General features: G+C 47.0%; 1 protein-coding gene across 9 annotated transcripts in view; it reads left to right on the top strand.

Moving 5' to 3' along the window:
* ATXN7 (ataxin 7) overlaps window positions 1-13,205 on the top strand; it is a 158,720-nt gene extending 145,515 nt beyond the window's left edge. For 8 of the 9 annotated variants that reach the window (XM_066351937.1, XM_066351939.1, XM_066351934.1 and 5 more), the window contains 2 exons: window positions 3,271-4,267; window positions 9,326-13,205. In XM_066351937.1, coding sequence (XP_066208034.1) covers window positions 3,271-4,267; window positions 9,326-9,343 — 1,015 coding nt within the window. In that variant the 3' untranslated portion in view covers window positions 9,344-13,205. Of the gene's footprint in view, window positions 1-3,270; window positions 4,268-7,569; window positions 7,658-9,325 lie in introns of all 9 variants that reach the window. The other variant, XM_066351943.1, reaches the window with a different exon arrangement.
* Window positions 13,206-27,095: the final 13,890 nt, after the last annotated feature.

Genomic DNA, 27,095 nt, shown 5'->3' with positions numbered 1-27,095 from the left:
GAAGAGCAAGAAAGTGAGTGTGAAGGAAGGCCCAATGCGAGAGGCCATGGGCCACGTGACCCTGAGCTGGACGCTCTGTGTTGTGGTGCTGCTGGGGGTTTTAGGTGGAGGAGCTGTGTGCTCTGATGTACAGTTTAGATTATGATCATCTGTGTGCATTTTATGTGCTAGCATTTCCCAAGTGGGAGTTTAATTGGAGGAAGAATTCATGGCCATCCCTGAAGTAATAGTTTATATTCTTGCTGCAGGACTTCTCAGACCCTGTAATGGGCACTGTTCACTGTAATCGCAAAGCAAGAGATATGTATAATATGGAATGTCCCCCAAGTTTCATAAACCTGGGAACTTCTTTTAGGGAGCGAACGTCTTGGGTAACCAGTGTTTGGTCGTGTCTACTTAAGGAAATACAGAAATTGTAGAGAATGTCCCTCCGCCACGTGGTGCTAAAGGAAACTGGCCAGTAACCCAGAGGCCATCCCAAATCCCCCATCGGTCATCATTTTCTAGTGCCTTCCTGAAGTAGACTCTGCCAGGGTAACCCTTCGCCTCCCTTGATTGCCTAATAAAGTCAGAGAAAGTTAGTTAGAGGCCACAGTCATTAATAGGACCTGTATTTGTGCGCTTCTGAAAACGAGAGCCAGAGCGGATCACTGCTTTTCTGTTCCATGTTTCTTTCTGGGTCTTACGAGGTAAGAGACCTCTTCCTCTTTTTTGAAGGACACAGACTCAGGGCAGTGGTTTGTAGGGATTCTGGGGTGTGTGTTTTGAGGGGGTCTTCCTATCAGAAAACTCCAAAATACATGAAATCTCAGCTTATTTTTTCATACTACGTGATGGGACTTGGTGAGCTCACCCAGCTCACTCGATTGTGGGTGTTGTTTCCTAGGAGTTGAGAGGGGTCCTCAGAATTTTTTATCCTCATTGTATTGATAGGTGGTTTATGGCAGAAGTGTGCGTGATGGCTTCACTGCCTGGTGGCCTGTGTGGAGGTTTCCTCTGTGTGCTGTGAACTTTTGAAGAAGCAGAATCATGAGTTGGAGCTTGTCCTTCCTCCCTCTTTTCCTCCCCGCTCCTACCCACCTCCAGACAAACATTTTTATTAGTTGCTTCTGCATCTTTACAGAGTTCATTTATGCAAACACAGGTCAATATGATGACATAGTCTTTGTTCTTTATTCAAAAAGTAATGAATGATTTAAAAGAGCTTTTTAGCCTGGCCAGGCGGTGGCGCAGTGGACAGAGCATTGGACTGGGATGTGGAGGACCCAGGTTCGAGACCCCGAGGTCGCCAGCTTGAGCACAGGCTCATCTGGTTTGAGCAAAGCTCACCAGCTTGAGCCCAAGGTCGCTGGCTCGAGCAAGAGGTCACTCGGTCTGCTGTAGCCCCCACCCACGGTTAAGGCACATATGAGAAAGCAATCAATGAACAACTAAGCCTAAGGAGCCGCAACGAAGAATTGATGTTTCTCATCTCCCTCCCTTTCTGTCTCTCTGTCCCTGTCTGTCCCTCTCGCTGACTCTCTCTCTGTCTCTGCCACACAAAAAAAGAGCTTTTCAGAGAGACACCAGTGATGTAGTCCAGAGAGATCTAGGTGCCCCTACCATGGTTGCCTTTTTCGTTTCCCAGGACTTGGTCCAGCAGCTGGTCTTTAGGCTTTGACTTCTTCAGCCCCCTGGTGGCCATAAGAAGCCACTGCATCCAGTGAGTGCAGGGAGCAGGAGCACCTGTACTTGCGAGCAGGGTTCCTCAAAGGTGCCAGTGCCCGTGACTCATCTGGGATCTTGTGGAGACACAGGTCTTGATGAAGTAGGTCTGGAGGATGGCCTAGGGCCTCAGCATTTCTGCTCAGCTCTCAGGCACCGTCACGGTTGTCCTCCATGGGAGCACACGCATAGTTGGAAGCCGGCTTTTCCATCTTGGGTTCACGTGGGAATCTCCTGACATTAGCAGTTACTGACATCTTCCCACCCCACCTGAGGGAGTCTAGTTTCCAGTACAGCCAAGGTTGAGAGGCACTGCTTTAGGGCCAGAGCCACACTCTTGAATGGGAGTTTTAAAACTGCTGCAAATGGCCTGACCTGTGGTGGCGCAGTGGATAAAGCGCCGACCTGGAAATGCTGAGGTCGCTGGTTCGAAACCCTGGGCTTGCCTGGTCAAGGCACATATGGGAGTTGATGCTTCCAGCTCCTCCCCACCTTCTCCCTCTGTCTCTCTCTCCTCTCTCTCTCCCATTCTGTCTCTCTCTCTAAAATGAATTTAAAAAAATTTAAAAAAAAAACTGCTGCAAATACTTACAGTAATGAACTTTTTTTATTACTAGCAATAGTTTTTCTGAAGCACGTGGAAAATGCTTTGGCAACAGCCCGGGCCAGCTCTCTCACTTTAAAAACGAGGGACTGGAGCCCCGGCTGCTGTGGTGACTGGATCAGTCCCACTTCATCAGGAGAGACAGCCTGGGTCCATGCCACTGCAGTTTGTCACCTCCCTGTTAACTCTGTGGAGGGGTTTTTCAAATGTTGATGCTGTCACATTTTAAAATCAAAGCTAAAGTAAATGGGTCATCCCAGTTTTGACTATTTAAATAGCTTCCCACCCCCAAATAAATATCTTGCTGAAAAATCATTAATAACACGTTGTTTCAGCACGTGACTGGAAGTCCCCTGGGACTCAGGGCTCAGGTCCCTTGTACAGTCATTCAGGCCTCTAGTTAAGACCCAGCCGTTGTTACTAATTAGCCATGCCCTTCCCTCTTCCTCACTCATGAATCCTCTCAACATTAAGTGCCTTCAGCGTCCCTGGAGCTGTGCGGGGCTGTGCTGGTGCAGTGGTGAACCTGCTGTGGGGGCTGGCTCTTTAGACAGTGATCAGCAGTCACGGGAAAGCCACCGAGCCCTCCCGAGTCCAGAGACAGGGCCGTGTGAGTGTGTGGGTGGTCAGGATAGATTTCTGAGGGGAGTGATGATGCACTGAAACACAAAGGTGAGCATAAGTTGGGGTAACAGTGTTCTGGGCAAGAGATATATAGGGGGTCTTAACATCGTGGCCTGTTCTCAGAACAGTCCAGCAGCAATTGGCACTGGGGCTGGGGACGTGGCAGGGTGAGGCTGTGCAGCAGCCGCTGGAAGGCCCAGGCCACTGAGCTTGCAGGAGAGGAGTGACAGACGGGCTCTGCATGTCCGTGCTCCCTCTCACAGTGGGGTGCTCGGCGCAAGCAGGGTCTGTCTGAAAGTGTCCCTGAATGGCTTATTGAATCTGACTCCTTTCTGCAGGAAAATCCCACCCGTGCCCAGTACCACATCACCTGTCTCCACACGTGTTCCTCACCGGACAAACTCTGTAGCGACATCGCAATGTGGGGTCAGCTGTCTGGCAGCAGCCACCGTGTCTACATCCCCAGTCCTGCTCTCGTCTGCCTGCATCTCTCCACACAGCAAAGCGGTACCAGCTCACGGAACCACACTAAATGCACAGCCCGCCGCGTCCGGGGCCATGGATCCCATGTGCAGTATGCAGTCCAGACACGTGTCTTCCTCCTCCTCATCCCCTTCCACGCCCTCTGGCCTTTCCTCAGTGCCCTCCTCCCCTATGTCCAGGAAACCTCAGAAGTTGAAATCCAGCAAGTCTTTAAGGCCCAAGGAGTCTTCGGGTAACAGCACTAACTGTCACAACACCAGTAGCAGTACTAGTGGCACCTCAGGAAAGAAGCGCAAAACCAGTTCTCCACTGTTAGTTCACTCTTCCTCCTCCTCCTCCTGCTCCTCGTCCTCCTCCTCCTCCTCCTCTTCTTCTCATTCCATGGAGTCCTTTAGGAGGAACTGTGTGGCTCACTCTGGGCCTCCCTGCCCCTCCCTAGCAACACTTCCCCATGGCTCCGGCCTCAGCTGCATGGCCAGTAGAGCGAACGCGGTGAGCATCCGGCAGGAGCAGTCAGGGAGGGGCGCCCCTGGGGGGAGCCCTGCCGAGGCCATCAAGAGGATGAGTGTGATGGTGAACAGTGGCGACTCCACGCTTTCCCTCGGCCCCTTCATTCACCAGTCCAGCGAACTGCCCATCAACTCACACGGCAGTTACTCACACCCACACACTCCTTTAGACAAACTCGTAGGAAAGAAGAGAAAGTGCTCACCCAGCTCAAGCAGCGTCAGCAACAGCAGCAACAAACCCACAAAGGTTGCCAAATTGCCAGCCATGAACAACGTTCATGTGAAGCACACAGGAGCCAGCCCAGGGGCGCCCGGACTGACAAACAGCTCCTTCCTTCATCAGGTAGGAGACCGTCCGTGAGCCTGCGGACGCCACCTCCCTTGCCTGACGTCTCCCACCAGCTTGGACCTCTGTGGGGGGGTTGAGTAGTTCACCCCCCTTGCCTGACATCTCCCACCAGCTTGGACCTCTGTGGTGGTGGGGGGGGGGTTGAGTAGTTCACCCCCCTTGCCTGACGTCTCCCACCAGCTTGGACCTCTGTGGGGGGGGTTGAGTAGTTCACCCCCCTTGCCTGACGTCTCCCACCAGCTTGGACCTCTGGGGGGGGGTTGAGTAGTGCACCCCCCTTGCCTGACATCTCCCACCAGCTTGGACCTCTGGGGGGGGGTTGAGTAGTGCACCCCCCTTGCCTGACGTCTCCCACCAGCTTGGACCTCTGTGGTGGGGGGGTGGGGGTTGAGTAGTGCACCCCCCTTGCCTGACGTCTCCCACCAGCTTGGACCTCTGGGGGGGGGTTGAGTAGTTCACCCCCCTTGCCTGACATCTCCCACCAGCTTGGACCTCTGGGGGGGGGTTGAGTAGTGCACCCCCCTTGCCTGACGTCTCCCACCAGCTTGGACCTCTGTGGTGGGGGGGTGGGGGTTGAGTAGTTCGCCCCCCTTGCCTGACGTCTCCCACCAGCTTGGACCTCTGTGGTGGGGGGGTGGGGGTTGAGTAGTTCGCCTCCCTTGCCTGACGTCTCCCACCAGCTTGGACCTCTGTGGGGGGGTTGAGTAGTTCGCCCCCCTTGCCTGACATCTCCCACCAGCTTGGACATCTGTGGGGGGGTTGAGTAGTTCACCCCCCCTTGCCTGACGTCTCCCACCAGCTTGGACCTCTGTGGGGGGGGGTTGAGTAGTTCACCCCCCTAGCCTGACATCTCCCACCAGCTTGGACCTCTGTGTGTGGGGGGGGTGGGGGTTGAGTAGTTCGCCCCCTTGCCTGACGTCTCCCACCAGCTTGGACCTCTGTGGGGGGGGTTGAGTAGTGCACCCCCCTTGCCTGACGTCTCCCACCAGCTTGGACCTCTGGGGGGGGGGTTGAGTAGTGCACCCCCCTTGCCTGACGTGTCCCACCAGCTTGGACCTCTGTGGTGGGGGGGTGGGGGTTGAGTAGTTCGCCTCCCTTGCCTGACGTCTCCCACCAGCTTGGACCTCTGTGGGGGGGGTTGAGTAGTGCACCCCCCTTGCCTGACGTCTCCCACCAGCTTGGACCTCTGTGGGGGGGTTGAGTAGTGCACCCCCCTTGCCTGACGTCTCCCACCAGCTTGGACCTCTGTGGGGGGGTTGAGTAGTTCACCCCCCTTGCCTGACGTCTCCCACCAGCTAGGACCTCTGTGGGGGGGGTTGAGTAGTGCACCCCCCCTTGCCTGACGTCTCCCACCAGCTTGGACCTCTGTGGGGGGGTTGAGTAGTGCACCCCCCTTGCCTGACGTCTCCCACCAGCTTGGACCTCTGTGGGGGGGGTTGAGTAGTTCACCCCCCTTGCCTGACATCTCCCACCAGCTTGGACCTCTGTGGGGGGGGTTGAGTAGTGCACCCCCCTTGCCTGACGTCTCCCACCAGCTTGGACCTCTGTGGGGGGGGTTGAGTAGTTCACCCCCCTTGCCTGACGTCTCCCACCAGCTTGGACCTCTGTGGTGGGGGTTGAGTAGTTCACCCCCCTTGCCTGACGTCTCCCACCAGCTTGGACCTCTGTGGGGGGGGTTGAGTAGTTCACCCCCCTTGCCTGACGTCTCCCACCAGCTTGGACCTCTGGGGGGGGTTGAGTAGTTCACCCCCCTTGCCTGACGTCTCCCACCAGCTTGGACCTCTGGGGGGGGGTTGAGTAGTTCACCCCCCTTGTCTGACATCTCCCACCAGCTTGGACCTCTGTGGTGGGGGTTGAGTAGTTCACCCCCCTTGCCTGACGTCTCCCACCAGCTTGGACATCTGTGGGGGGGTTGAGTAGTTCACCCCCCTTGTCTGACATCTCCCACCAGCTTGGACCTCTGGGGGGGGTTGAGTAGTTCACCCCCCTTGCCTGACGTCTCCCACCAGCTTGGACCTCTGGGGGGGGGTTGAGTAGTGCACCCCCCTTGCCTGACGTCTCCCACCAGCTTGGACCTCTGTGGTGGGGGGGTGGGGGTTGAGTAGTTCGCCTCCCTTGCCTGACGTCTCCCACCAGCTTGGACCTCTGTGGGGGGGGTTGAGTAGTGCACCCCCCTTGCCTGACGTCTCCCACCAGCTTGGACCTCTGTGGGGGGGGGTTGAGTAGTTCACCTCCCTTGCCTGACGTCTCCCACCAGCTTGGACCTCTGTGGGGGGGGTTGAGTAGTGCACCCCCCTTGCCTGACGTCTCCCACCAGCTTGGACCTCTGTGGGGGGGGGTTGAGTAGTTCACCTCCCTTGCCTGACGTCTCCCACCAGCTTGGACCTCTGTGGGGGGGGTTGAGTAGTTCGCCCCCCTTGCCTGACGTCTCCCACCAGCTTGGACCTCTGTGGGGGGGGTTGAGTAGTGCACCCCCCTTGCCTGACGTCTCCCACCAGCTTGGACCTCTGGGGGGGGGGGTTTGAGTAGTTCGCCCCCCTTGCCTGACGTCTCCCACCAGCTTGGACCTCTGGGGGGGGTTGAGTAGTTCACTCCCCTTGCCTGACGTCTCCTACCAGCTTGGACCTCTGGGGGGGGGTTGAGTAGTTCACTCCCCTTGCCTGACGTCTCCCACCAGCTTGGACCTCTGTGGGGGGGTTGAGTAGTTCGCCTCTACGCAGATGTCAGCTTCATGGTGTCTTTTAAGGAAAGGAAGAGTTTGTGTCTGTAGGAAGGTAAAACAGGTTCCTCTTCTGCAGAATTCCTCCTGACCTGGAGATGGCCCCTGGGTCAGGAGGCCACACAGTGTGTTCAGCTGGTCGGGCTGTGGAGACCGCAGCAGGACCGCAGGGCCCTCCCCACAGCCAGGAGGTGTCACGGAAGGGACAGTGCTTGTCCTGTGGTGCTGTGTCCTGGGGAGCAGTTTTCTACTACCTTCCTGGGAAGAAAGGCAGGCCAAAATCACATTGATCTAGAAAGAGAACTGCATGTCTTCTGGTTAACTCTTTCCATATTTTCCCTCCAGTTTCCAGGGAGGCAGAAAAAACAGCATAAGTTTGGGTACAGCAGGTGACTAAAGTCCCCTCAGCATAGAGGTTACTATGAAGGAGTGTCCCCAGGTGTGTTCAGATCCTGCGTTATCCCTGCGTTCTCCTTTCTTCTGTGTTTCCCATGCTCCCGTTTCTCCGCCCTGACTTCCTGTAGCCGTTTCTCCCGCTGCCGCTGCTCCTCTTGAACCCTGTTATTTCATTCATCAGGCTGTCTCCTCACCTTGCTTACGAACGGGAATTTCAACAGCATCACCCAAAAGCCCTGATTTAAAATGGGAATTGTTTCTTTTTGTTTGTTTTTCCTTATCTTCAGAACCTGACTCAAATGCCAGGTTAAAACTTTTTCAGAAAATACAAAGAACTTTCTCACTGTCATAATTTTCCTCCAATATCTTTGTGAATTAATACCCAGTGTCAAAGGTATGGGGGAAATAATTACTCACGAATTTAAATAGCAGCTGCTTAAATTCTTCTATTTGAGCCTCAAATACTTATGGGATGTTTGTCTATAGTTCAGCTCTTTGAGCAGGGGGTTCCTGGATAGCTGACAGTGTGCTTTTATTTCTTGGTCTTTAGTTACTGATTATAGGTAGTTTATGATAAGTGCAGAAATGTAGTGCAAACCAAAAGAAATGGCATATCCATCCCTTAAGACTCCCTTCTGAGTGTAGTCTCTGATTCTGCATGGAGCCCAGGAGAGCTGTTCCATCGCACGGACGCCCTTGTGGTATTCCTGAGTGTGGTCTGCCTGCACCTACACGTGGCTGCAGACCTCACTGCTCACAAGCACCGAGAAGGAGAGGAAGAGGCTGGGCGGGCACCTCTACTCGGGGGGTAAGAGTGCCCGGGGGAAGTTGGGGAGTTGAAGCCCCATCGACTGTTCCCACCAACTTCTCATTCTCAAAAAGAAGCTGCAGATCCAGACTTGCATGAGAAATTTGGCCCCCCCCCTTTTTTTTTTTAATTTTTTTTCATTTTAGAAAGGAGAGAGAGACGGGGAGAGAGAGACAGAGAGAGAAGGGAGGAGGAGCAGGAAGCATCAATTCCCATATGTGCTTTGACCAGGCAAGCCCCCCAAAGGGTTTCGAACCGGCCACCTCAGCATTTCCAGGTCGATGCTTTATCCACTGCGCCACCACAGGTCAGGCCTTGGCCCCTTTTTAAAGCTAGAGAGTTTTTTATTGTGTTTGTTTTTTAATCTAATATATAGTAGCTAATAACCTAATACAGGCTGTTTGGCTCATGGGCTGATAGCTTGTTGCCTGATTTCCACAATCTGGGCGACTATGTCCCACTAGGACAGACAGCCTATGTTTTCATTCTTTTTTACTGCAGGGGGATCTTACAGTGTTGATTCTAATCTCAAAGGTACTTATGACTCCAGAATGCTTCAAAGAATACCGCTCTTAGAAAAGTAAGGACCTCCACTCACTGTTCCTCATGGAGCAGACTTTAAAATAGAGTAACTGAGCAGGTTGAAACCCCTACAGCAAGGAATGAATGCACTGAGATGCTGGGATGCCTAGGAGGTGAGGCTGGTCTGCTCATGGCCACAGTTCCCACCCCTGACGTGGGCACTGCTTTCGGTGTGAGTGTCCACACCTGTATGGGCTTGCCCGTTTGACCTTGTTCAGTTCTCAACTAACAGCCTGGAATATCTTCAAGGGAAAAAAAAATTTGTAAATAAAACCAAAAGGCAAATGTAAACTTTTTCTCTATGCTAGAAACTCAGCCTGCATCTCTTCTAGACGGTTTTATAAAACTCGATCTTTGAGAAGGATTGTGCCCGAGAGCAGTGAAGGCTTTGGAAAGTGAGGCCAGATTCTTCGGCTGGCTGCTACTGGCATCACACGTGGCGAAGATTTTGGAGCGCTGTGACCTTGGGTGTTTAGCATGAGGGTGGCACAGCACATGGCTGCTCACTCACCTTTCTCTTGTTTCCCCATTCTTTCTCTTTTGAAAGCCAAAGACACGTCCCTGACAACCGGAAATAGCATGGGGAGGAATAATCTGGACACTTTTGACGACAAGTTACACCTCCACTCAGCACTCTGGACCCCAAGATGCCTTTGAGTCTGTTTTCCCAACCTCCTATGGGCCTCAAGGGCAGAGATCTGCCAGCTGTTGTTTGACGAGAACTTCCCTGAAGCTATGTCTGTAGCAGTGAGTACTCGTAAAGGACACTGGATCAAGTTCAGCCACAGAATTGCTTCTATCAGTGTTAAAGTGGTCTGGACTGCTTGTTACCAATCTGTGAGAAATTTTTGTTTTGTTTTTTAAACTTGCATATATCATGGAGCCACTCTTCAAGCAGACTGGCCAGGGGGAAGAATGTTTTGGCAAGAATATTACTGTAGATTTTTCTCCCTCTCTCTGCTTCCACCCCCGTTCTTTTTACACTGTCTCTGCAGGTCACTCTCGCAGTCAGGCACCTTAACTAGAGCCTCTGGAGGAGGGGCTCTGTCACTGGGGATTTATAGCAAGGTTCCAGGAACGGAAACGGATGCTAGCAAGGCACGGGGCAGAATAGCCTGTACTGTGCCCAGCATTTTGCAATTTTTGGGGGATAGATAGGCTGTCAGATGTTTCTAACTTACAGACTGATTTAAAGCTATTTATGACCAGAGAGCAAGTATACACCACTTTAGAGGCTTACTTTTCATGGTACAAAAGCAATTCTGTGTGATTTAAGAAAAAGGAAAATACAAACTAGTTTTGATAATGAAAAGCCAAATTTGAGGGGGTGGTAGATAAAAATCACTGTATGGGGAAAATTTTTTCCAAGACTTCCAAGGAGATGGAGTTTTTCAGCCTCTTAAGTCTTCATGTTAAACAAGCAGATTGGGTTGGTTGGCCTGCCCAGTCTCCTGTTTTCAAAAAATTGCTTTTGTAAAGTGAAATTATCAGGATGTATCAGAAATTGTCATCAACATACTTAAATGTTTCCAAGGCACTCTTTGCCCTCCCCTTGGTCACCTCTGGTACTAAGGGTGAATTCCCACTCTGAGCACCCTCCCACATTGTGTGTGCACACCCCTCCTGCTAGTGCAGGTGTTTATTTGGTTGCCACTGGGGTAGGAGCAGACACTGGGGAGGGAGGGAGGTGCATTTGTACACGTCTCTATGCAGAGATGACAGATGCACATCTAGCATTTCCCCAACACACCGTCTTTCCCTGGGATTCTGCCAGCCATCTTCCTGAGAGTTTTGGAGACCTCCTAGGGTACTCTGTCTAGTCCCCCATCCCAGAAGAAGGAGCTTAATGTGTTAAAGCATCATGACTTCAGAAGGAATTTGGGGTTTAGAAGAAGGTTTACACAGAGTTGCTGAAGGCGGGTACATTTCTCTGGGCTCCATCTGATGGGTCAGTGTGTCCTTTCTTCCCTGCAATTCTTGGGTTATTTCAGTTTCAGGGAATTTCACGTCAACAACAGGTAGAATGAATGAATACTTGGTTACCAGCCTAATAATGTGAATCGCTACAGAATTAATCTTATTATGTAAGAAAACAAAAACTTTATGCAGATACTTTAGCTATAAATTGATGTAAAATATTGATTTTTTTAAAAGGAAGGGGAGAACAATGTCTTGTTCACTTATTATGCAATCAATCAGTAAATGTTTTTTAAATGATACTATAGGAGAGCTTAGTAAGGAGAGAGCCTGGATGAGTCGGTTTGGTATAGTTAGGGAATCTGTCTGGTGTCCATCTCAGTAGAGGGAGGCGGGGAGAGGGAATCAGAACATACTTAGTTGATTCCTTGGTGACAAGTGCAATGGGGTATGGGTAAAATTTATTTTCAGAACCAAGGGGACTTGATGGTTATAAATAAAGTTCCTTTTAGTGATGGAATTTATAGACAGATCACATTGTTCCAAAAGATGTGACTAGGATCTACAATAGCAAGTTGGTTTAGAATAATGTAGATATATCTAGATTAGCGTTGTTGATCATTTGATTTCTTAGACTGAGGTTTTAATTGGATTTTATCATGTCTCCCAGTAGTACAAAGAGCATCGGGATTAGGAAATTAGCCATTTTGGATTCTGCCTGCCACAAACAGACATATTCTAAACAGTGCTATTAAATTTTAGACTGTTGTTCAAATATTTTATTTTCTCCTACAACTACTTTTTATTACAATGAGCAATTAAGATCATTTAAAACATGGATGTATAGGTATTTTTTTGAATTAAATTAACTTGCAAAAACCAAATTTGCAGTGGTTGGGTTGTTTCTAGACAGACTTTGGTATCAATTTAAATCAAGATAATTTTTGTATTCTTTCCAGTAGAATTTCATGACAACTCCTGCAGTTTTCTTAACCTAAAAAAAAAAAAGTGCTGCAATGATGAACAAAAGAATTATACAAAACCTACTTTTGTACCTTTATTTTGGAATTTCTTGTTCTATTATAAATATGGAAGTATCCCTATCTCAGAAGACATATTTTGTTAAAAATGAATTGTACATATTTAAATATGTATTTTTGCACAGGTCTTTTTTTCTGATATCCTGTTTTGGTACAATTGAGATCATCTAGTATTTATTTATTAATTAATAAAAGTAAATACCTTTTTATAATTTGAAGTGGTTCACTGCCAAGCCAATAGTTCTAGAACCTGCCTCCTTGACAGTTTAAGGGATGGTTGGTTCTGTGAAAGTCTCTTGTCTCTGCCGTCTCGGGAATGGACTCACACAGACGGAGTGGGCATTGCTTCTCCCTGGCTGCCTGGTTTCCCGATAGACGACATGTAACTAAGTGTCACACTGCTTTTCTTCTGTTTTACGTGAGAGCATGTGTGCGCCTGTGTGTGTGTGTGCCCTCTGAGCACGTGTGTGTTGGTATGTGATATGGTTTAAAACTAATGGAGGAAAACTGAAAGTGCCTGAACCTAGTTTTAAGCTTAACCTGATTCTCTTTAAAACAAAAAAAAAAGACTTGAATGTTTAGTTGAACTTCTGGAGTTGCTTTTTTCCACCTAAATACTGTTTCTAAAAATTTAGGGGAGGACTTGAAAACCACCAGTGCTGGTAATTTTATAAGGTATTTTAAAATTAAGGGGTTTTGGTCCACAGTAATTCAGCCAGTGATGGATTGCCCAGCGGCACCAAGGGTTACAGATCTTGTCAGCCAGCAACTTACATGATGTGTCCATTCTGTTATTCACTCATGAAATATTGAGTTTAAAATAGAATATAAATTTTTTTATATTCCAAAAATATACAAAGTACCTCTGAGAAAATTGAAAAAAAATGTATAATTTGAAAATGTAATTTATACAGCAGCTGTCTTGCTGCGCGAGTTCTGTTGCCAAGGAACTTCTTAATATTTCTCATTCTGTCCTGGGGGAGAAATTGGGCTTTGGAAAATGATTGTTAAAAGTGTCATTGTTTAAAAGAAAATCATTTTTACATTTTGTGCAAAACATTTTACGTTTTCAGATCATTTAAATGAGCACTACATACTGTCAGTATGAATCTAGGGGCTTGAAAGCATTTTGCTGTTTTGTTTCTTTTGTTTTTTTTTAGCTTGGTTACAAAAGCAATCTCCTGTGTTAAAATGTGTGACTCGCTGGATAATTTGTACACGTCATCAAGAGCATCTCAGCTGGACTCTGTTGGCTGCTGTATAGAACATGAACAAATGTCAAGGGATAGAAAATTACTTTGGATATTTAAAAGAAAAGAAATATATAGTCTATTTGTTTTGTAACAAGTTTCTGTAAATAAAATAATTTATACTATTTATAAGAAAAAGTTGTGCTTTGCTTTATGAAAAATTAGTCTGTGGAACAAACATGTTACTAAACGGGCAATAAAATTAGGACTTCTCAATAAATAAGGCTGGTTGCATGAACTGTTTTACATGTTTCTGCCTCGTTATGGTACTAAGCCCCGTCTGTTCTGGTCTGACCTGACTCCCCTTTGCTGTCAAACACCTGCGAAGCACCTTCCTTTGGTTCCCTTTCTCTGTGAGCCGGTACTTGTCCGAGCCTTGCTGTTTTCACTCTCGGACATGGAGCTGCGCCTTGGGTCAGTTCATAGCTATCAACAGTGAACAGACTGGGTTTGTGCCCAAAGGGTTTTCAACAAAGGGGAGCTGATAGATTGAGAAACACATTCTACTTGTACTTGTTTATGTGTAAATTTGATAGCACGGTGATCAATTTCGGTTTAGAGGTTAGTTTTCTTGTACAGAGCTGGTCTGGTCTCTACCCTGTTTTCATATACATTTTCATTCCGCTGCATTTTAGTACTTTGTAGAAAGGAACATTATCTGTTATCTTTAGAAATCTGAGCAGTTTTATCATTTGCAAAGAAATCATTCTGATAAGTTACAAATTATTTTTACTGCTTAAAATAGGGGAAGCAGCTGATTTCTGTACTGCAGAAAACGTCCACCCATCCACGAACGGGTCCGGCCGGCCTGAAGCCTCCCTGCCCGTGGGCTTCCGTTCCTGTCCTGGAGAAAACGTCCACCCCTACACGAACGGGTCCGGCCGGCCTGAAGCCTCCCTGCCCGTGGGCTTCCGTTCCCCCTAAACCAGCCCAGTACTCCATTCTGAAGAAGCCCTTGTGGACAGTCCCTTTCACCTCGGGTGTCCTCCTTAAACTTCCTGGGAAAAGATTTAACTACTCAATCTCTTACCTTTTTCTTCTTTTCCCTTCCTTACAGGTGACCTGACTGTGGAAAGCAAGAAACTATCCCAATTCAAGGAAGGGGGCTTGGTAGTTCTGGATCGTGGTGTATTGGAAATCCATAGCAGAAAGGCAGGTGAGGTCATTAGAGGCAGAAGAAGCAAATCCAGTAAGCACAGGTGTGGAGAAATACAGAATACAGAATCATTCTGGGCATAGCTCGCTGGGAGGAGCTCATAGGGTTGGAGAAGTGGGTGCCACATAGTGAAGGACCTTAAATGTCATGGGCCTTCATCTTAGGAACATACAGTTCAAGCAAATGGAACTGTCAGAGCCCAGAGATTTTCATGGCCCAGTCCTGGAATGGTGAAGCTGCTGAAATAGGAAAATCAAAGGAGCGCTTAAATCTCTTTGTTTTTCTTGCATTTTGATTTTTTTGCCTTAAATTTGTTTTTACTTTTCTCTCTCAAGTCCTAATCAAAAAGCTCCCCCTTAACAAGCTGAGGTCCTTCCCCTTCTTACCCCATGCCCCACTCCTGCAGTTGCCTCTTTCTAATAAATTCTTGCTCCTGTTGCTAATGGGAGTTGATTAAACTAGTCTTTCACCTTGTAAGACTGTGATTTTTGGTATCTGTTACTCTTATTTTTCACAACCAAAGCCCAGGGACCCAAGCTGGCACTAGCAGAGTATCATTACAGGGGAGGGTGAGACTGTCAGCCAAAGAAAAAGATTTCAGGGGAAAGGGGGGTATCACACTTAAAATTTAATATTTTTCAAAACCCCCATCACATAGGACCCTCCAGTAAGTATGGAGGACAGAGTGGATGGGTAAGAACCTTGGGATAAAAGTAAGTTACAAAGCTGTTGCTAATCTAGGTATGATAAATTATTTCGAGTTTCCAAACTAAGGTGGTGGCCATGAGGATTAAGAGGGGACTGATTACAGAGATCTTTAAAGGTAGAACCAGTAGACCTTAAGGTCTGATTATGTTGAACATTCAAGGGAAGAGTGAGTCTCAAAGATAATGTACAGATTTCTAGTGTAGCCAAACTGATTGATAAGCTTTAAGTGAAATACATGAAATGGTGACAGAGAAGGAAAAACAATGAAATTGAGTTACTGGTGGGAAATTGAAGTTGAGTAACCAGTGATTATATGCACAGTCAAGATGGAGCTTCAGAGGGGCGTTTAAGGCTATAAAATAGAGTTGGAGTATTCTCTTTCACTTTTATTTATTTAAAATTTTGTATTGAATCTATTGGGTTGCTTTCTGTATGTGCCCTGACCAGGCATTGAACCTGCAACCTTGGTGTTTCAGGGACAACACTCTAATCAACCGAGCTGCCTGGTCAGGGCCTACACCACAGCTCTTTCATCCACTCATCTACTGATGGCACTTGAGCTGCTTCCAAACCGTGGCTAATGCACATAACACTATAGGAGTGCATATAGTCTTTAAAATTAGTGTTTCAGGTTTCTTTGGATAAATTCCCTGAAGTGGAATTGCTAGGTTATAAGGCAGTTCCATTTTTAATTTTTTTTTAAAACTTACCTCTTAAGGTATTTTGACACTTTAAATTATTTTTATTTATTCATTTTAGAGAAGAGAGACACAGAGAGAGAAAGAGAGAAGGTGAAGGGGGAGCAGGAAGCATCAACTCCCATATGTGCCTTGACCAGGCAAACCCAGGGTTTTGAACCGGCGACCTCAGCATTCCAGGTCGACACTTGATCCACTGCGCCACCACAGGTCAGGCCATTTTTAATTTTTTGAAATAAGTCTTTCCATAGTGGCTGCACCAGTCTGCATTCCTATCAACAGTGCACAAGGGTTCCCTTTTCTCTACATCCTTGCCAGCACTTGTTTGTTGATTTATTGATGATAGCCATTCTGACAGGTGTGAGGTGATTGATATCTCATTGTGGTTTCATCTGTACTTCTCTGATGATTACTGACTTTGAGAATTTTTTCATGTCTATTGGCTCTGTATGTCTTCATCGGAGAAGTATCTATTCAGGTCCTTTTCTTAATTGAATTGTTTGTTATTTTGGAGTTGAATTTTATAAGTTCTTTGAAAATTTTAGATATTAACCCCTTATCGGATGTATCTGTGAATATGTTCTCTGGTTTTTTTTTGTTGTTTTTTTTTTGTGGCAGGGACAAAGAGAGTCAGAGAGAGGGACAGATAGGGACAGATAGACAGGAAGGGAGAGAGATGAGAAGCATCAATTATCAGTTTTTCATTGCGACACCTTAGTTGTTCATTGATTGCTTTCTCATATGTGCCTTGACCGTGGGGCTACAGCAGACCGAGTAACCCCTTGCTCAAGCCAGTGACCTTGGGTCCAAGCTGGTAAGCCTTGCTCAAACCAGATGAACCTGCGCTCAAGTTGGCGACCTCGGGGTCTCAAACCTGGGTCCTCGGCATTCCAGGCCGACGCTCTATCCACTGCACCACCTCCTGGTCAGGAGGTTTCACTTTTAGAGGGAAGGGAATGAATTCACAAAGGTAGTTATTAGACCTGACTTATTATTATGTTAAAATAATGCTTATCTAGCTGAGTGCCTGATGTGCCATGTAGTGCACCTTCAGGCATGTTATATGATGCTGGCAGGTAGCACTGCCAGGCTGTGAACTCTGGGCTGTCATGTCAATGGTTCTTACCTTTTTGTTTTGTTTTGTTTTGTTTTTGTTTGTTTGTTTGCTTTAAGAATTCCACTGGCCCTGGCCGGTTGGCTCAGCGGTAGAGCGTCGGCCTGGCGTGCGGGGGACCCGGGTTCGATTCCCGGCCAGGGCACATAGGAGAAGCGCCCATCTGCTTCTCCACGCCCCCCCTTCCTCTCTGTCTCTCTCTTCCCCTCCCGCAGCCAAGGCTCCATTGGAGCAAAGATGGCCCGGGCGCTGGGGATGGCTCCTTGGCCTCTGCCCCAGGCACTAGAGTGGCTCTGGTAGCAGCAGAGCAACGCCCCGGAGGGGTAGAGCATCGCCCCCTGGTGGGCAGAGCGTCGCCCCTGGTGGGCGTGCCGGGTGGATCCCGGTCGGGCGCATGCAGGAGTCTGTCTGACTGTCTCTCCCCATTTCCAGCTTCAGAAAAATACAAAAAAGAAAAAAAAAGAATTCCACTGGATCTTTAGTCAAGTAGGAGTAAATACCCACTTTAAAAAAATCTGCAGTTTGCTCTGGCCAGTTAGCTCAGTCAGTTAGAGCATCGTCTTGAGTCACTGAGGTTGCCAGTTCAATGCCTGGTCAGGGCACATACAGGAAGCAACCAATGAATGCATAAATAAGTGGAACAACAAACAAATGCTTCCATCTCTCTCTGTCTTCCTCTTTCTCCCTCCCTTTCTGTCTTTCTAAAATCAATCAATCAAAAATATCTGTTCCCAGGGTAAAGGGAACAGGTAAAAAAAAAAATAAGAGCCTGACCAGGCAGTGGCGCAGTGGATAGAGCGTCGGACTGGGATACCGAGGACCCAGGTTCGAGACCCCGAGGTTGCCAGCTTGAGCACGGGCTCATCTGGTTTGAGCAAAAGCTCACCAGCTTGGACCCAAGATCACTGGTTCGAGCAAGGGGGTTACTTGGTCTGCTGAAGGCCCGCAGTCAAGGCACATATGAGAGGCAATCAATGAACAACTAAGGTGTCGCAACGAAAAACTGTTGATTGATGCTTCTCATCTCTCTCCATTCCTGTCTGTCTGTCCCTGTCTATCTCTCTCTCCATCTCTGTAAAAAAAAAAAATCATCCAATGAGTGTATAAATAAGTTGAACAATAAATCAATGTTTAAAAAAAAAAGAAGAAACTTTATATTTGCCCCTCCCTCATAAGTTTTCCAAACTGGTTGTAGCTAGGCCAAAGGGTTCAGAAGTGTTTGAATTTAAAGGTCTCTTTATACAGAGAAACTGCTGGCATTGTGTTGGATAAATAAGTTTGTAAAATATGATTTTTATGCTCACTTTGTTAAAAATGGCCACTGCTCATGTGATGGTGCTGCCACGTGATAGTGCTGATTGCCTTTCTGTTCGGGAAAGGGCTTGGTTATGCTAATGTGTGCTGGAGGAGGGATTTTCGTGCCAATAAGGTTTAAAAGGAGGAGCTAGGAGGCCATTTTGGGGGAGACCATGTTGTTGCAGGGAGAAGAGGCCACATGGTTGCAGGAGAAGAAGCAGCCAAGATGGAGGCATGCAGATGGGGAAAAAGAGGTGGGTGAGGCTACCTGGTGGGGCCTTTGATTCTAGGAAAACTCGGAAAAGATCTCCTGGTTGTGGTACCGGAGACTGTGTGAGTGGGTTTTGGTGCCCGAGTGTTTGTTTTTACTCTCTTGCTGAGTGTGAGGCTAGAATTAAAGAAAATGGCCCACCAATTCTTGGCTCTGTAGTTTCATTACCATCTGTCTGAATCAAATGAGAACCTGCACCTGAATGGCAGCCGCCACGGTGGCTGCGACTACTGGGCCTACACATTCTTAATCAATGAAGAATTATATCCAACAAGCCTTTCTTCTCAGTCCCAGACGTAGTCTGAGAAAGCACATTCTGATTGTAGCAATGACAGGTCAACAGGGAGTCCCACTTACACAGTACCTGTTGGCTTTATGTTTCTATTTCCTCCCCTGGGAAAGGGCCACATGTGGCACAGCTGCACAGCTCAAAGCTGACATTTCTCCCTAGTGTAGAACGTCCTTCCTCCTGCGTCACTGAATTCACACTTGATGAATAGAAATCAGTGTGTGGGCCCTGGCCGGTTGGCTCAGTGGTAGAGCGTTGGCCTGGCGTGCAGGAATCCTGGGTTCAATTCCCGGCCAGGGCACACAGGAGAAGCATCCATCTGCTTCTCCACCCCTCCCCCTCTCCTTCTTCTCTGTCTCTCTCTTCCCCTCCCACAGCCAAGGCTCCATTGGAGCAAAGTTGGCCTGGGTGCTGAGGATGGCTCTATGGCCTCTGCCCCAGGTGCTAGAGTGGCTCTGGTTGCAACAGAGCAACACCCCAGATGGGCAGAGCATCGCCCCCTAGTGGGCGTGCCAGGTGGATCCCGGTCGGGCGCATGCGGGAGTCTGTCTGACTGCTCCCATTTCCAACTTCAGAAAAATATAACAACAAAAAAAGAAAGAAAGAAATCAGTGTGCGAGGCTCATCTTGTCAGTCGTCAGTGGTTCACAAGAGAACTTTTTTTTTCTCTCTGTCACAGATTCCAATAATCAGTCATATGAAAGTTATGGGTTCTCTCTGACAAAAGCATGTAACTGAAAAGCCCTGCCTCTGTCTCCATTTCCTCAACCCTCCTTGGTCCCCGTGGCCTTCAGGGTAATAACTGCTGCTTAGTCCTGCATATAGACATGCTAATTGTTAAAGGAATTCTGTGGCTTGAGTTTTACAAAAAGAGTCCTTTATCAGAAAATGCCTCTCCAGAGCAGATAAGGGAAGTGTATACAGAAATAATGATTGTTTATCAGATTTGCAGAAACCTTGTGACAGGACTCACATCAACTAGAGTCAACAAGCAAAGAACAAAGTTTCACAGTCTTTCTCAGACCCCTGTTGGCACCCAGATGTCTGTGGTCATCAGTCACCTCTTGCCCTTTCATTGACATAAAAATAACCCTTGAATTCTGTACTTTTTTTATTTTACTGATTTCAGCTAGAGAGGAAGAGAGAGACAGGAACATAAATCTATTCCCATGTGTGCCCTGACCGGAGATCGAACCGGCAACCTCGGTGCTTCCAGTCAATGCTCCAACCAACCGAGCTCTCCAGCCGGGGCTAAATTCTGTCCTTTCTCAACATGGTTCTCCAGGACCCTACTCCTCCGTCTTCTCGGCTGGCTGGCTTCCTGAAGAGTCGCTCTCCTTACCTCGCACGCTGTCACTCAACAGCGTCCCCACGGCGGGCGGCGCAGCTTGGCCTTGGTCGCACAGGCCACCACGTTCCACTCCATTTCCAGGAGGTCACAGACCTGAGGCCCATCCTCCATGGCCCAGAGAGAAGAAAGCCCAAGATGAAACCCTGCAGAAGAGAATATTAGAGAACCAGGATAGAGTGAAAAATCAGATCAGGGAAGGCAGAGAGGGATCGAGTTGAGGTGATTGTTAAAAGTTTAGGCACTTGACTCCGTCATAATTATAAAACCCATCAACCCACTTAGGTAAGTTTTTTTTGTCCTGCTTCTTTCCTCAGGATAATTTGAACAGCAGGTATTTGAGTGGAAAAGTTGTAAGAACTTATGTAGGAAGATTGCTGAAGAATTAAAGAATATGTGTGAGGGTGTGGCTGGGTTAGGGCGATTGTGTGACTTGGGTATTCGAGAAGACCGGAAGCTGCCGTGTAGAACCTACACAGGCACTCCCAAGACAACTCTTAGCAGCCTTCTTCCAGGTGGCTTGTGTATGATTAAACAAGTCAAGTGATGTGCTCAGGGTCATGGGACTGAGTCCATGATCAATTCAATATGACAGTAGTGAAGAGAGATTAGCATCCAAGGCAGATCTAGGCCCCAGTGTCATGGCCATGGCATAGCACTTTTAGGAATAGGAATAGGTTGATAGAGTCAGAGTGGAACTCCAGGTTTCATTTTCAAAAGGAAAGCTTGTGAGGTCCTGGGTGAGACCTCAGCAGTGGCCGAAGTGACCTGGAGGGCATGAGTTCTGGAGTTAGGCTAAGGACCTGTGAAGCTAGGGTCTTACTGTATAGGTTGTCCGTTTTAAATGAGGTAGAGCCGAGAATATGGATGGAGCCAGCTGCTCGGCTAGGAGGGAATGGGTGGGGTAGCTGAGGGCAGTAGCACAATGCAGTGGTGGATAGCTGGTGGCGAGCAGCTTCAAAGAGAATGCATTCTGCGTGAGGGTGGAAACATGAGGCCCAAGAGAGAAAGGCACTAGGAAACTATGTACTTCCTCTTGGCCCCAAGTTCCTGTGGTGTGTGTGCCCTTTAGTTTTATCAGCATGAATACTCCACTAATTGCAGACACTTGGGAAAAGGTATCTGGTAACCTCTGAGAGGGCTGGCATAGCCGTCAAGACATGACCTCCTGGCATTCTTAAGTGGTCACTTCCTCACGGCAGTCTCAGATTTATGATATATCATAGCTGAATTGAAGGCTGATCATTAATTGGCAAATTGTCCCTTTTATTTCTGATATCCAGTCTGTACAAGGAAGATTATACAATTAAAAGATTTCTAGTAAGGGGCAAACCCCTCCCCTTCACCATGTATTTCAAGGTTACAGGGGCCTGCACCAAACTGCTATAAATTCTTTTAAATTTATTTATTTTTCTTAGAGAGGGAAGAGAGAGAAATATCAGTTTGTTGTTCCACTCATTTATGCATCCATTGGTTGATTCTTGGAATGACACTCTAACCAGCTGAGCTACCCGCCAGCCCACAAATTCTTGATGTCTTTTGTAGGTCTTCAGAAACACAAGAATACTGCAAACCTGTGGTTCTGTGACTTTGAAACTCGAACTGTGATTATTAGAGGTTTTAATATTTAACATTTAGGGATTCAGCTTCACTCCTTTGCCATCATGGAACTATGAGGTTTGTTACTAACAACTGAGTTTGGTAACATTAAGTGAGGGATTATCACAGCCCCTCCTCCCTTCTCCCATAATCATGGGAACAGACAATATGTGTAGTTCAAGTATCAAGTATTAATCCTCTTAAAAATGGGTTAAAAACAGTATTAAGAATTCAGAACTAGCCCTGGCCGGTTGGCTCAGTGGTAGAGCATCGGCCTGGTGTGCAGGAGTCCCAGGTTTGATTCCCAGCCAGGGCACACAGGAGGAGCGCCCATCTGCTTCTCCACTCCTCCCCTTCTCCTTCCTCTCTGTCTCTCTCTTCCCCTCCCACAGCCAAGGCTCCATTGGAGCAAAGTTGGCCCTGGCGCTGAGGATGGCTCTGTGGCCTCTGCCTCAGGCGCTAGAGTGGCTCTGGTTGCAGCAGAGCATCGCCCCAGATGGGCAGAGCATCGCCCCCTGGTGGGCATGCCGGGTGGATCCTGGTCGGGCGCATGCGGGAGTCTGTCTAACTGCCTCCCCGTTTCCAACTTCAGAAAAATACAAAAAGAAAAAAATTCAGAACTATGCACTTGATTTATTAATGATCACTAATCTATCAATTACTACCAATGCTTGGTTAGGTTACTAAGGACTAATTGTATTCAGTCATAAATTAGTAAATTAGAAATTAACAAAAACTATTCTAATATAGGAAATAGATTACTGTAATTTGGCATATCTTTTAAATATCTCAGTGAATAGATAAAATTAATGCACAAATTTTACTAAGAGAAATTGGCATTACTGCTTTAAAAATAATCACAAGCCAGGGCCCTGGCCGGTTGGCTCAATGGTAGATCGTTGGCCCAGTGTGTGGAAGCCCCGGATTCGATTCCCAGTCAGGACACACAGGAGAAGTGCCCATCTGCTTCTCCACCCCTCCCTTTCTCCTTTCTATCTCTCTCTTCCTCTCCTGCAGCCAAGGATCCATTGGAGCAAAGTTGGCCTGGGTGCTGAGGACGGCTCCATGGCCTCTGCCTCAGGCGCTAGAATGGCTCTGGTTGAAACGGAGCAATGCCTCAGATGGGCAGAAGATCGCCCCCTAGTGGGCCTGCCGGGTGGGTCCTGGTCGGGCAAATGTGGAAGTCCATCTCTCTGCCTCCCCACTTCTAATTTCAGAAAAATACAAAAAAAAAAAAAATCACAAACCTGACCTGTGGTGGCACAGTGGATAGAGCACTGACCTGGAATGCTGAGGTGGCCAGTTTGCAACCCTGAGCTTGCTCAGTCAAGGCATGTATGACAAGCAACCAGTGAACAGCTAGAGTGAAGCAGCTACTTCTCATTCCACCCTCCCACCCCCATAAAATCAATCAATGAAAAATTTTTTTAAAAAAAATCACAAAAGCTCATTCATTCCAATGATTCCGTTTCATACTAAGAGACTGTTTATAAAAGTGACAAGAGAAGTTTCTAGCTTTGACTTTAAAAAATTCACCAATATTGAAAGGAACTCAACACAATGAAGTGTTTTAGCTCTATCTCACTTAGCAAATAAAAAATCATTTTAATGATAATCATATTTTCATATTGTGCCCTTAATGACTAAAACCAGAAAATTAAGTCAGGACTTTAAAAAAAAAGAAACAAACTATGTCAATGGAAGCTAACAGATGTAGGAGGACAAGAATTCTTTGGCTAGAGGTCTCCTAGGTTATTGACGCAGGGGGCCTAGCCATCAGCCGCACACACACGGAATGGGGAGTCCTGTGGGGACATCAAACCCAGCTGCAGCTGGGGCCCGCAGGCCTGGAATGGGGGCAGGGCAGGTTCAAGACTACACACTGGAGAACACATGTAGCCATTTCGCTCGACTGAGAATGGAAACCCAGAGTAAGCCTCATCTGTCCATTTTTCTAGAGTTGGGGTAGCTGTGACCATAGGTGACCAGTTTGCAAATTTGTAGTATCAGGAAACTTGGCACCCTGACTTGCTCTAGTTCTCAGCCTTCTGTACCCCTAGCCATCGAAAATAAGGGTCTGGACAAAATTTCCTTGACAGGCCTTTTATCGGGTTTCAAATACTCTACTGGCCAAAATGCAGAGGACCAGAGTTTGAAGTTAGCATTATCTAGTCTCACTACACAACATAAATTTGTTTCTAAAAAATCAATTTAATAAGATCAAATATTTAAAAATTCTAAAATTCTTGGTTTATCCTATACAACTTGGCTTAGGTGGCCTTAGTCATTTTATGTGACAGCTTTCTACTAACACTCATATGAATGCACTAAGAAATGCAGCTAATGTACTGTTCATTAGCTTGTGTTTTCACCTAAATGAACCTCCTAAGCCTGGTTTCTACTCTCCCGGTGAGGAAGGAGGCTCAGAGGCAAAGACTGATGTCAGACTGCTGCTGCAAGTGAGGCTTGGACCTGATTTGTTCTCCTGGCTTCTGTACCCTGTGTTCATTTAAAAAGAGGTTTTTTGGATTTCAATTTTACTTTTTGCCTCCAAACTGTTACTTTGAGACTTAACAGTATTCCACTTGGATCTGTAATTATAGAATGTCTCTTGAGCAGTATATGTATTGAAAATTACACATAGGCCTGACCAGGCGGTGGCACAGTGGATAGAGCGTCAGACTGGGATGCGGAAGACCCAGGTTCGAGACCCCGAGGTCACCAGCTTGAGCGTGGGTTCATCTGGTTTGAGCAAAAATTCACCAGCTTGGACCCAAGGTCGCTGGCTCAAGCAAGGGGTTACTCGGTCTGCTGAAGGCCCATGGTCAAGGCACATATGAGAAAGCAATCAATGAACAACTAAGGTGTCTCAATGCGCAACGAAAAACTAATGATTGATGCTTCTCATCTCTCCGTTCCTGTCTGTCTGTCCCTGTCTATCCCTCACTCTCTCTGTCTCTGTAAAAAAATAAAATAAAAATAATTTAAAAAAATTACACATAGGACTAAACATGGAGAATATTCACCAAAATGTTAACAGTAGCTATCTCAGCAGTGTAGAATTTCAAGGCTGCTTGGGTTTCTTTTGCAATAAGCATGTATTTTTCAGAAAAAGAAAAAATGGACTCCCACTCTTCCAAATCATTTTTTGTTTTTTGTTGGGTTGTTTTTACTGAGAGAGGGACAGACAGAAAGGGAGATGAGAAGCATCAAATCATACTTTCAGCACCTTAGTTGTTCGATTGCTTTCTCATATGTGCCTTGACCAGGGAGCTATAGAAGACTGAGTGACCCCTTGCTCAAGCCAGCGACCTTGGGCTCAAGTCAGCACCCATGGGGTCATGTCTATGATCCCATGCTCAAGCCAGCAACCCTGCACTTAAGCCAGTGACCTCAGGGTTTCAAAGTTGGATCCTCAGCGTCCCAGGCTGACATTATCCACTGCGCCACCATATATCTGGTCAGGATCAAAATTGTATTTACTTCATCATAAGGTAAGTTATTCTACTTGACTTACCAGCAGTCTTGTTTTGTTTCCCCATCTTGCACTGAGAATGGATGGCATGTCTTGTCTCTCAGAAGTGTGTGACTTCCCTCTCCTCTAGATGGAAAAGTCACTCCATGATCAGTTCAAGTGGTTTTATAGGTGGGGGTTGAGGGAAGGGGTTACTTCATGAACTGACACTTTAATCCTACTTTATTCCCCTCTAGAATGAACTGCAATGAGTCAATTTGCTTAAAAAAATTCTAAATCTTAAATGGACACAAGGAGCACAGGGCATTCACGATGACTGCGGTTTAACAGACACCACTGGGTCCCGGGATCATCGGTTTTGTTGAGGGTACTTATAATTTGGTCAATTCATAATTTACAAGTGATCATTGTGAATAAGGTTTTATAACTCAGCAGTTAGAAATCTGTAAATGTGCCTGACCAGGCAGTGGCACAGTAGATAGTGTCGGATTGGAATGCAGAGACCCAGGTTGAAAGCCCTGAGGTTGCTGGCTTGAGCACGGCCTCGCCAGCTTGAATGCGGGGTTGCTGGCCAGAGCGTGGGATGACAGACATGATCCCAAGGTCGCTGGCTTGAGCAAGGGGTCACTCGGTCTGCTGGAGCCCCCCAGTCAAGGCACATATGAGAAAGCAATCAATGAACTACAGTGCCGCAAAGAATTGATATTTCTCACCTCTCTCTGTTCCTGTCACAAAAATAAATTTAAAAATTCCATAAATGCATTAGTGCTTTGGGCATATCCAGCATCTTAACAGCCCCCTGCCCACCATACAGTACCTCATACAACACCTTTCCAAACACAGCTCTGGTCACTCTGCTGCCCTTGGCAAATAACCAGCGGCCCCTTTCAGTACAAAGGGATGACAGCTGCTGTCCTGATTTTGAAGGTGATGCATCTACGACTTCATCACTGTCTCCTCTGCAACAGGGCAGGGTTTCCTAACCTATTATTAGTCCTAATTTACTCAAATTTTTATCAGAAATGAATGGTGTTGTCAATTAACATTGTTTTCTCCTTTTATTTTTTTAAGGTTTAATTGATTTTAAAGAGAAAAGTGGGGTAGTAGCAGGAAGCATCAGCTCATAGTAGTTGCTTCTCAGATGTGTCTTGACCAGGAAAGCCTGGGGTTTTGAACTGGTGACCTCAGTGTTCCACGTCAATGCTCTATCCACTGTGCCACCACAGGTCAGGCTTCTCTAATATTTTAATGAGCCATTCCTATCGGCATATAAACATACTCTCTTAAATTAAAAAACATGTATCTCTCCCCTTCCTTTTACCTCTACCAAAACTCCTTGTTCAGGTCACCATTCAAAAAACCTAGGCTCGTCCTTGCTCATTGTCTCATCCTTCCTCCCACTCCTTCAGCACACCGAGCTGCCTCTGTGCCCCCACTATCTGGCACCCACTCCAGCTGAGTGCCATAGTGACACAGGTCAAACTGGGCCATTACTCTGCTTACAACCCCCAACAACTTCCTTTCTTCCCCTAGATATTTGTACCGTCTCTTTAACTGTCACCCCACAGATGCCTTCGTTCTGTGACTCCCATAGAAGATGGTCCCTTATGCCCTATTTCAGCCTGTCTCCTTTAGCAGGCTTTACATTTCTTTATTCATAGCACTAATTTGGGGGGGGATCGAGATCAAGGGACAGCTTTGTTTTCCTCATTGCTATTACTGTGGTCCTTTGCCAATGTCTATGTAGGTTTCCCACACCCATGTTCATTGAGCTCATTCTGGAATCCAGGGTAGGTCAGCCTCCTACAGTAACTTCCCATCTCTATGGTTACTGTTGTTGAGGGAAAGCTCATGATACATCTATCTTCTGTGCTAAGTGGGAGATACTGTATAATTTTGACCTACAATAAATATATAGTGTGTATTCTTCTTTCCAAACTTGAGGAGGCTTGAAGGTAAGAAATAATGGGTTTGTATTAATTATCTCTATTTTACTGTTGAGGCAGTCCCGTGTTTAACTCGGGTACTATAGCCTCTGAATGTAACCCATTATACCATAAACCAGAGATGTTGAAATAACATAAAAGTAACATTGCTTTAACATTACTGGACCCCATGCTTAATGTATGTGTGTTTAAGGAAAAAATAAACTGACA

Source organism: Saccopteryx leptura, chromosome 10 (assembly GCF_036850995.1).
Source record: "Saccopteryx leptura isolate mSacLep1 chromosome 10, mSacLep1_pri_phased_curated, whole genome shotgun sequence".
Taxonomy (NCBI): Eukaryota; Metazoa; Chordata; class Mammalia; order Chiroptera; family Emballonuridae; genus Saccopteryx; species Saccopteryx leptura.
This window is presented reverse-complemented; position numbering and strand designations above follow the sequence as displayed.